Source organism: Diplotaxodon limnothrissa, linkage group LG16, assembly GCF_057381915.1.
Source record: "Diplotaxodon limnothrissa isolate DT_005_m linkage group LG16, D_limnothrissa_male_GT1.1, whole genome shotgun sequence".
NCBI lineage: Eukaryota > Metazoa > Chordata > Actinopteri > Cichliformes > Cichlidae > Diplotaxodon > Diplotaxodon limnothrissa.
In genome coordinates, this window is record NC_140611.1 from 7,869,741 (window position 1) to 7,880,895 (window position 11,155).

The 11,155-nt window shown below is 42.3% G+C and overlaps 1 protein-coding gene across 1 annotated transcript in view; it reads right to left on the minus strand.

Moving 5' to 3' along the window:
• The window catches only part of LOC146615669 (rho GTPase-activating protein 20-like), a 30,870-nt gene extending 20,281 nt beyond the window's left edge, over positions 1–10,589 (minus strand). The window contains exons 1-3 of the mRNA XM_085374142.1: positions 10,315–10,589; positions 7,693–7,778; positions 426–602 (exon numbers count right to left, since the gene is read on the minus strand). Coding sequence (XP_085230268.1) covers positions 426–602; positions 7,693–7,778; positions 10,315–10,407 — 356 coding nt within the window. The 5' untranslated portion in view covers positions 10,408–10,589. The remainder of the gene's footprint in view (positions 1–425; positions 603–7,692; positions 7,779–10,314) is intronic.
• Positions 10,590–11,155: the final 566 nt, after the last annotated feature.

An 11,155-nucleotide genomic window follows, 5' to 3' on the forward strand; every position in this document is an offset into this window, starting at 1 on the left:
ATTGTCTATGTGCTCTTTGCTTTCTATATTTGAATGTGCTTGTGTTGTGTAGTTTGTGGGTGGGAAGCCCCATACTTTAGGCCCAAGGCGAGCCAGTTTGGCTTTGATCTGAGCCAGGCTTCATATGGATTTAATTGGCTGGGAAATAATTATATGCTGGGGGAAAAAATGAGGGACAGAGTAGTAAAAGAAGCAGGAGAGTATGTAAAGAGAGACAGGGGGAAACTCCATCCTTCACAAATTTTCTTTTGCTATGACCAGCAGAGAAACAACTAGGAACAATGAAATGTTGCACGGCCGCTTTTTGTTCCTATTTTTCCCTGTTTATGTCACTCTGTCTCTATTTCCTGTTCCGCCCCCTCTCACACTCACAACCACGTATAAACATCTCCCTGTCATTTCACAAAACACTGAAAGAAACTTACTTGGCCTTGGTGACGAGCAGGGTGTCTGTGAAGAGGAAAAGGTGTCTCTCCTGGATCTGCAAGCCGGTCTTTAGCTGTGTTTGGGCGTGACCCAGGAACAGACGGCCTGGACACTCAGCCAGGAAGGCCTGGACTAGAGGACAAGTCTCTGGGCTTACTGGCGTCAAGCAGCTTTCCCTGGGGGGACAAAACCGAGACAACGCAGACGCAAGGAATGATTTACACTATTGATCCCCAAAGGAGAAATTTGTGGTTTGGAGTATGTGGAAGCATGCACTGAAACAACAGGTTTGGAAACACAGTTGGACTGAATTTCTCTTTGCTTCGCTCAACAGCTATTGCAAAATTGCCACAGAGCTCCTGAATAGCTCACAGAAGCTGCCGAGTGACAAGAATAAAAAAGAGTGAAGAAACATTGTGAGCTTGAAACACCTAAAAAGTGAGCAAAGCAGTTGTAATCCACTGTGAGGATAGAAAGAGGAGATTTAAGTAACTCGTCTGAGCAAGACACTTAAGAAAGTGTGCACCTTTCTTACTAATGGATCCAAATCAGGCTCCCCCAGCCCCTGAGATACCTACCACCATCACGAAACTCAAGAATCAAATGAAAGACTATTAGCTTAGAAGGATGCAATTCAAACACTACCTCCCTTTAATTTGGATTACCACCAGGAAGACGTTAAGGCATAAAATGTCTGCCTGGCATCGTATGAGGAAACTAGCTCCATCCCGGTAAACACTGAGGAAGCTATTACGACTTTAAGGTCGGGAGTCAATGCTTTGCGGTTTTGAAACAAAACCCATGGTATAGCGCAATCTGAACAACCTTGAACGTTTTGTATTATATTGGCCACAAGACCACGACTTTATTTCCACATACATTTGGTTTGGTGGAGTAATACTTTATTCTTTATTCCTGCATATTTTCTTGTGGAGGGTTTTTTTTCCTCCAAACTTATACAGAATGTGAAACAACCAGGAATGGTGTAAGTGAAAGCAGGAATCCCACGTAGCATGTGAGCCAAGCTGTGAAAAGGCTTAGCTGACCCTCCAAATTTGAGCATTCCTCCTCATTTTTCTCCTCATTCCGACTCTTATTCCCAACGCACGTAATCTAACTAATACAAAAAAAGACAAGATTATAGTTTTAGAACATCAGGGAAATTGTTTGGCTACAAAGAAAAATCAGAAGGGCTATTTTTTAAGACGAGACAAAATCATTTTTTAGAGGAAGAGGAAATCATTTGAGAGCTCCATCCTTTCCTGTTTATTTGGAGGTGGCTGATAAAAGACCCAAATATCCACTTACATACACATTTTAAATCTTTCTCCGCTTTTCTTAGTCTCTTTCATGTAAACAGACGTGTGCAAACACAAACACACACACTAATGCATGCACACACCCTCTTCTTAGGATAGTTTCTCACCCCCGATGCCTACCAGGACACATGCAAGGACACACTTTTCTGCTGCAAAAATCTGAGAAAGAACCAATATTTGGAAGCCAGGGAAGATGAATCTCTTACTCGCCAAAGTCCTTCCAGCTACAGCATAAGCGGTTACGTAATTAATTAACAAAAACCAGACGGCCACGCTAGAGTGCTTTCATATTATTTCTCTTTGTGTGTCATCCAAAAATAAATTCAAATGTGGGCTCAGTAAATTTAATTAGGTTCAATGACTTTAGCCAGCAGAGCATCAGTGATTCAGTGGAACATGTTGGCCTGCAGAACCAGGATCCAGGACGACTACACGGGCACACTCACAGCTTAAAAATAAATACTTTCTATGTGACGCAGTTTCATTTCTTTTGTCTATTTACCCTTACCCTCCAGTCATATAACTAATGCATTTCTTTCTTTGCATCGCCTTCATATCACAAATATAAATTCTCCAAAGCACAGCTGATAGCTGGCTCTCATTAAATCTTTCAAGGTGGCACCATAACGTAATGTTGCACACCCCCTAAAACAGAGAGGGACACCGAAATGTAGTTGAGAAATGCATCTGTCAGAAGAGCCCACACACACGCACGCACAGATCAACATGGACAATAACACCTTCCTGTAAAGCCTCTTTCACATCTCACTTCCCCACAAAAAGGGCAACATCTTCCGTATTCACCGCACATCCCTTCCTCCTAAATGTTAGAGTGACAGCTGAATCGGACGGATGAACAGCTAATGGCTCCAATGTGCATCGTGTGATGTTGATAAATTGAGCGTCCACCCCGCCCGCGCATACATGGCCACCTTTGTTCAGGCACGGCTCCGTGAGGAGAACTGTTGACTTTCTAAAACACGATATGGGAGGGGGGAGCGGGAGTTGTACAATGAGCTGCACAACGCCGCATACTAATGTCCCCGCATGAATATTTAAGCAGGAGCGGGAAACATTTCTGCATGAAAGTCTTATAAGCATAAATCACCCAGTCTGACAGTCACAAGTGAGTTTCATTTACACAGCAAAAACTGACAGATTTGTGAAAAAATGGCTCCTAATCATTAAACGCCTGATTGATGAGGAGTTGAGCGTATCGAGAAAAGAAAACGACACCATGAAACCGAGAACTACGAAGTTATAAAGCTCGAGGGATGGAATTATGAAAAGCAAGCGTTACAGAGAATGAAGAAGACAGAATCGGTGTTCAATAAAAAGGTCAAATTTGAATCACAAAGAAAAGCATCCTCATCACTGAGCCAGACTCTGTTAACTTGTTGTGACGGCCCAAATGAAAACCCATCTGCAGAAAGAAATGGAGCTTTTTCACGTGTAAAGAAAAGCCTGGCTGTGGCATCTCCTCAGCCTCGTGCAGCAAAAGCACCGAGTATTTAAATCATGAAGGAAGATAAGTAAAGCCTTAGTCATGGACATGAGTATGATCCATCAGGTGTGAGTGCTACATACCCAGAGGGAAAACAGCTGGACAAACAGCTGGAACTTTCTATGCTTGTCTTGTTTGTTGCTTAGCTTTCTTTCCACTCATTGTTTCCACTTTCTTTTTACCACTTATTTCCAGTTCCAGGTATTTCTCATTGTAACGGGATCTTAGTGGGGCTAGATGCGCTGTTTTGCTTATATTGCTGTGTCTTGATGCACAGTTTAAAGTCTCCCCAGCTGTCAAACAGTCAGCCTAGACAGAACAGACTGACTCCCTCAGGGCAGAAATGACACTTATATAACTGTCCATCTGCTCAGCTTTGATAATAACCCTGAGAAGAACGCTGAGTGTCATTTATGTGTCTCTGTGCATCATCTGTGTCATTAATTTGTCTGCAGCCAATTTGTCTTTGGTGGCAAATCTGCTTTTCCTGTATTAAGTCAACACATGGCGAGAAGAAGCAAATAAATGGAAATGTGTTCAGAGCAAACTTTCAGCCTCGCTCTTATTTCTCATGAAACGCGTAAATTCTGACAGGGAATAAAAATAAAGATAGGACGAAAAAGCAAAGGCAGAGATGTCCGTGTTTCCTCTTTCACCGCCTTAAAGGGGAAGCCCAAGCCACAAGAAATTAAAGGGGGAAGAAATCGAAAGGAAAATAATGTAAGAAGCTAAATATTTTATTCATTTTTGTGACCATTCATTAAATTTCAGCACAGTTCAGCAGTCTTCAGTCAAAGCTAGTTTCTTCTTTTGTCTCCTCTGCTCTGCGCAAAGTGAAACAGAGAGCAGAGGAGAGACTTGTGAAGTGCAGATAACGTTTTTTAATTTGGAGACCCCCTTCCCCCAACTACAAGAGATGTCACCCGTTGAACCTTTGCATATGTTTCTGTACGAGGAGGGTTGAATCACCAACAGCCTGACCTCTTTGTCCCAGATAAAAGATCTTCAGACAAGCAACAATTGGCATCTCTGTGCACGAAGCAGTGAAAAGAGACCGTCTGTTAACAAGCAGATTTGGGAAGACATCATTTTTGCATAAACACACTCCACTCCGCACCATCGCCCGAATCACAGTGGAAGCTTTTGTTTATCGTGACATAAAAACCCCCGAAGGCTGCAGTAAGACTGGCAATAAAGAGATTACTCACTTCATTACTCACACATTTCTGAATTACATTCCTACTATAGTTGTAACTAGGTCAGGAGCTTTGATTTGTTTTTATCTGTATAGGTGCCTTTTTCCTTCTACAGAACAACTCCTTAACCTTCCTAAAACCTGAAAAGGGGACTATTTTGCATCTTTCTATTGCTAATTAGACCCCTAGAAGAATGGGAAACAAAAAAACCAAAAGCTAAAAAAGGCTAAAAAGCTCTACAGATTTGAAGGAAACTGAACAGCCAGGCAACATCTCATTCAAATACACTATAATAACCATTAACAATAACGCACTAACAACTCACTACTGCACATAAAACAATTAAAACTTGACCTTTTTTTGCTCTGCGTGCATCAGATAGGTTCATAGGCAAAATATAATGTTAGTTCATCCTGACACCAGTGCCCTGATATAGACGAGGAAGCACACACACACACACACACAGACACACACACACACACAGGGATGAGGTCAGAATCAGGAGCTAGAATTGCCTAGGGGCTGTCAGCCATGATATCCTTAACAGAGCTCATTATTACAACCAGGAAATGATTTTTGCATGATGTGCAAGTGGGTGTGTGTTCTTGAATTTGTCATTTTGAGATCCAGATGTCAACAACCAGGAAAAAAACTGAAAACTGAGATGTTTTTAATTTTTTTTACATTTCTAAAAGTCATTACTCAGAAATAAGATTAGATTTAAGATTAAGTAAAGAGCCGTGTGGTTGTCACATTTATGTGTGCGCGGCTGATAGCACGTGAAAGTGTGAGGTCAGGAGGGGTCCATGTGTATAGATTTCATTGCCTGAAGGTTGAAGGAGACCCTTAATCCCCCGCACTGTAGTTGGGAGGCAAAGGGATGACGTTATACTTCGAGATGAAGTGTGAGAGTTTGTGCACGGAGGTGATGTAAATGGCTGCGCTAAAGGTCCAGAGACCCTTCCGGTGCCTCTTAGGGCTGATGGGAAACACAGGCAAGGACGCATCTCAGGGACAGAGGGGAGGGAAAGAAGAAAAAAGAATCTCTTGTGAAAAAAGACACACTCCAAACAATGGAAACTTCACCGTGCCAATTTTTTTTTTAAATCCTTCGTTTTGTTTTTTGTTTTTTCCCCCGGTACCTCAGAACTCAGTTCATTGTAGCACTGTTATTTTAAAAAAGTGAACAGGAGCCAAAACTCAGCGCTGTTCACTGACTGCACGAGTCATGAGCAGAGGAAAAAAAAGGGGGGAAAGAGTTCAGAGATGAGACAAAAAAACAGAACAGAAACTCAAATCAAAGCCTGAGGTGTGTTTCACTCTGTAGCTGCTTTAGCTGCTCTGCACTGTTTAATATTTAAACCTGTTTTTTTCCAGCTGTTCTCAATACTGAAAAATGAACTGACTGTGAGTGAGTAACAGCTTCATGAACAAGATGAAAATGCCAGACCAACAGGACACTCAGCAAGTCAGTGCTATTCTCAGAGAGGAGCTCTTAAGCATAAAGTTAAAGACTTGACAATAAATCCTAGCCTATAAGGGCAAGAAGTTATCAACTAGAACAAAAAAGCTGCTTACAATAAAAATTTGTGCAAGGAGAGTTTGTAACAGCAGTAGAGCCTTTTTAAAGAACACAGCAGTGATACAATGATGTGCAACCCCACTGCCAAGACCTGCTGGCACATGGATATTCCCATTCTAACTGCTTTAATTGGGGCTCCGGGGTTTTATAACAGCCTGCATGTGGTTTGCAAATCTTAACAACAACAAATATGCATTCATAATAAAAAGTGCCCAGTTAATAAAGAAAGAAAGAAAGAAAAGCACCTGCTGCATGAGAGTCACATCAGCCTTTACCTACTCTCAGTCATCTAAGCACTCTGCTGGTAGCACCCTGCACACACATATCCGGACCTTAATAACTACTTCACACACTCACTGACATGTTAGGTTCTGACCCCAGCTGACCTCCACCGGCCTCTAAGCCTCCTGATGTGAGGTCAGGGGTTAAGGGTGACAGCAGAGAGCGTCAGGTCAGCTCACACACACACACACACACACACACACACACACACACACACACACACACACACACGCACACACACACACACACGCACACACAGGTCAGACTTGGACAGACTCTCAGGCAGCCTCTGTTTGTCTTTCACTCAATAAATGGTCTCATGGTGTCTCACTCTGCATCCAAACAGAGCATCTAAGTTGTCTTTCTAACTCTGTTTAGCACATATGCACACACAGACACACACAGACCCTACAACAACACTGGCCTATTTAAGATTTTGTCGAAATCGTGAAGATTTACCATCCTGATCTCCATAAAAGCTGCCAACAGCAATTCTCTATAATGTAACGCTGGCAGTGGGAAGGCATCAGGTTTATTCACCAGGCACTCGCTTGTAGGTGAAATCATGACAACATGAAAACTTTCTAAAGCCTCAAAGTGTTTTGAAAAGCCAGCCTGCCTCAAAGTGTTTTTCCTCTAAAAACCCCAAAAAGCTGGCACTGGCAGAAAATTAAACAGAGTGCATAACAGAAACAAAGTTTCTAGTAAGCTATTACAAACCCTTCCTGGAGGGTTTGTAATAGCTTATTTCCGAAACTGTTGAAGGAGGATGAAGGGATTTGTGAGATACGAGGGTGATGAAAAGCCCGATAGTTCTGATGGAAGTGAGGATTTAAAAGCCCTCGATGAATGAGTCAGAAAGGCCTGGCAGTCTTAATGCTGATGTCTGAAGACACTGAATGTGACAGAAAAGGGGAGAGATATCTGAATCTAAGTGATGAAATTAGACACTTTAATGTGTCTGAAATACTAAACACCTCAGACCTGGAACCAAAGGCTTCCACTTTTGCTCATCAGAGGCATATATTTTCTAATCAGTGATTTTTATCTCAGCCTCGTAGCTATACTTTCTTTCTTGTCACCTCATCAAACCCACAGGTAAGTACTTTCTAGGAAGTTTGTGAGTCAGTGCAAATATCCATCAAATGCATGAAGTCTAGAAAAGTTATGTTTAAACAATCTAGAAAGTCTGTACGTGCAAAAAATAACAGGTTACTAGGCAAAGAAAGCAGGAAAAGGATTTTTTCAATACATTAAATTCAGTTTATAAAGCCTTTATAAAGCATGCATGGTAGGGTCAATAGTTTATGAAGAAAAAGGGGAGAAATATGGCACACAGTGGTGACAGCACCTCAGCAGCTCAGTATGTGTGTTTGCTGATACCTGGATGTGCTTCTTGATCTGGTGAGTGCTTTGCTGATGACGAGTGAAGGAGCTGACTGTCGTCTCTGCGCCAGGGTCTTCATCTTCTGCACAGTCAGAGAGAGAGAGGTGGGTCAGAGACATTACTTTGCGTCACTGTTTTCGGTTTGGTACAACACGCAATGGTTACAGAGACGGAAGGCAAAGTACACAGTCAGCACTGCTCTGAGCTGGCTGTTTAGCTGTGGTCGATGCAGGAAATACAGGACTCACAGAGAAGGGAAGAAAGCGACTAATAGGAGAAGTGACGGCAGTTAAAAAGGAGGGAAAAGAGGAAACGAGCGAGATGGAGGCAGACAGAAAAATAAGTGACAGCGAGACAGAAAAGATGGCCGGAGCTGGGAAATATATCATCGGCGTGTGATGTTTATGATGGTTCACATATTCCCACTGTGGCACGATAAATGGTGCGCTCACTCACAGAAGTATGACAGGCATCTTTATGTCCGCCACAGCTATTTCATTTAAACCTACAGCATGCCAAAACCTTGTTAGCTCACAATACCTCCCCCTCCTCCTCCCCCACGACGTACACTACAGTGATTCAATCAGAGGAAGGCAAGAAATAATTAAAGTAGCGACCCAAATTAAATAAGACTCGGATTCCTGGAATCTTTTTGGAGTTACTTAAGGGTGACATTCCTCTCTTAACAAACTCCTGTTAGTAATAGAGGTCAGAGTTGCTACAGCCCAGCCCAACATGCTGTGAGTTATTGGACATTTGGAAAAAGGAAAGAAGCATCAGCTTCAATGTGCTTATTTTCTTTTCTTTTTTTAAAAAGGAACAATAATTCACAGTGACACGTCTTGCCTGAGATGAATATCTGACACCTACAAATTAGTTGAATTGACTTGATGGTTTTGTGGAAACCCTTTAAATCGGGTTTGGTTTTTCCATTAGTTTTGTGTACGGTAAGTTTGATAATTCAGTTCGTTTCCACGCAGATTTTCAAACGCACCAGCGACGTTGGTGACAGGTGTCATCTCGTTGTTCTGCCGTGGTGACTGACACGAGGCAGGACACCCTGAAGCCTCAAGTCTTAAATTATGCAGCCTGTGTGCTAAAGCCAAAGAGGAAGTCTGCACTGTAAAGCTGCAGGACAAGTACACATTATGTACCTGTCATGCCTGTCACGTACAATTCAAGAAAGCACATTCTCACAGAAATATCCGAGAGGAAAAAACAAGTCCTACTCAAAGAGATGCATGTGGAAACTCTATTTTCATGAGCATTTTCTCACTCGGTGAGGCTCTGGCTGACAGATTGCATTTCTCACAACTTCCTAAGGCTGAGCAGAGCCCAGTGTGTTGCAGACAGGCCAAAGAGCAGCAATTGCTCAGAGAAGGGAAAGAGAAGAGAGGGGTTGGGGTGGGCTACAGCAACATCATTTGTAAATCCATAACACTATTTTTCACTATAAAATTCCAGGCCTGGAAAGTGGTGAAATACTTAGAAAGCACCAGTGTACTGTGCAGAAGTAACTAGTGGAGATCATATGAGTACATATTATATTTGCCAACCATCACGCACATCCTGTTAACCTATGGTCAACTTTTCTAACCCAGTTGTTGCTTTCAGGAGGCATTGCGGCACTTTTATGTTCACACTTAGCGCTCACATCCTCCCATGCTGAAAGCTACAGTTACTTGCTTTAAACAGGCGTGAGGAGGGGGCGCTACGCGTTCGTTCAGCAGCCGCTGGGAATCGTCTGCTCTATCAGCGACGAAGATCTGGAGGGAAATATTTACATGAAATAATTGTAATGCATAGCCCTCGATTTACAGCACAGGCGGTAATGTGGAATGACACGCAAAAGTGTGTTTATTTTTCCCCTCTTCTGTTTAAATACTCTATGCTCTCAGTGAAGAGAAGCCACGCAACTAACCGAAGCGCAACATCCATGCCCGTGTTGCCTGTGAAATTAACAAATAATCGCTCTTTATATTTTTTTTCTGTTGTTTGGCTTCAGCCATACTTTCTGCACTAAGCATGAAAAAACAAAGTAATGACCCGTTTTGTTTTTCAAGAGTTTTTCTTGGGTAAAAAGTTCAACTTTTTATATAATAATAATAATAATAATAAATCACAAGTTGGAAAGACCAGAATCCAGTCCTCTGGTTTTGCTTTTCTTTTTTCCACACTTAAGATTACACTATTCCACGTGCACAGGGTGGATCCACACAAGTCTTCAAGGACAAACCTTGATCAAGCCTGTGAAAAACTGTGATCACATAAACGCTCATACTATGTACAATCACAATGACATGGACGAGGAACAGTCAAGCGTCTTAATTCAGATCCTCTAGACGTGCTGCGCAGCACACAGATGAGGGTTTAAAGACTGATTTTTAAAAATACATTTAAAAAAGACACATATCAGAAAATAACACAATGAACAAGCCAGGAACAGAAACGTGCGTTCGGTCTTTTAACTCACTCTTGCAGATACTGCTCTGTGTCTTACATCTCATATTGTCATTCAAAAGTAAAAGAAGACCCACAACAAGCGCACCCGATGCGCAAAAACGCGCACACGTGAACAGAAAGTGCGTCTAGATAACGTTACATTACTTCAGATGTACCTTTTTGCTGTCGGGAAGCGCCTTGCTCTCTCCCGTCAGAGAGTCGGACCTGTTCTGTCCCATGGTCCCCTGCTGCGGTGACATGATTTCCATCAAGGCTGTATAAATCCACGGGTCCGAGCGCACCCACGGTATATTCCCATGATACGTAAGTAAGTCCAAAAGTTTATCCGGCGGAGAAGGGAGAGCGAGCCAGAAACGAATCCATGATGGAGAGGTCTGATCTGAAGTATGAAAAGAGGTGACTGCTCTCTTCTGTCTGTGTGTCTCTCTCTGAGCGCTGTTTGCTCTGAGCGCAGCGGTTACGGTGTACTTCAGCTCACTCTGAACTTCAAAGTTAAAGACAATGAGGTACACAGCTTCCGTCCGTGCTTTTCAAAATAAAGTCACTTTTCAGCCCATCCAAAGATATCACGAGACATTTTTGTAAATCAAAAACAAAACTATAACATATATATATATATATATATATATATATATATATATATATATATATATATATATACAAGTTGATATAAAAATAACAACAGCAGTGGTGAGTGGTGAATATTGCAGTGTTTGTTCAAATTAGAAATTCAGTGAGCGTAGACTAGTTGAAGAACAGCTCGATGTCTGTGGAGAGCAAACAGCTTCCGGAAGCCTGAAAGTGGTTTAATAAATTCCAAAGCAGAGGCGGACTGCCCGCTGGAAGCACCGGGATATTTCCCGGCAGCTAAAGGGTCATTTGGCCTACCGTCAACAGTCAGCTCGACTGTAAAATAAACAAGTAAGATTCTCAGTGGGTTCTCAGAATCCACACATCAAGCCACACTCTGCTCTGGCAGATAAACTCTGGAAGCAG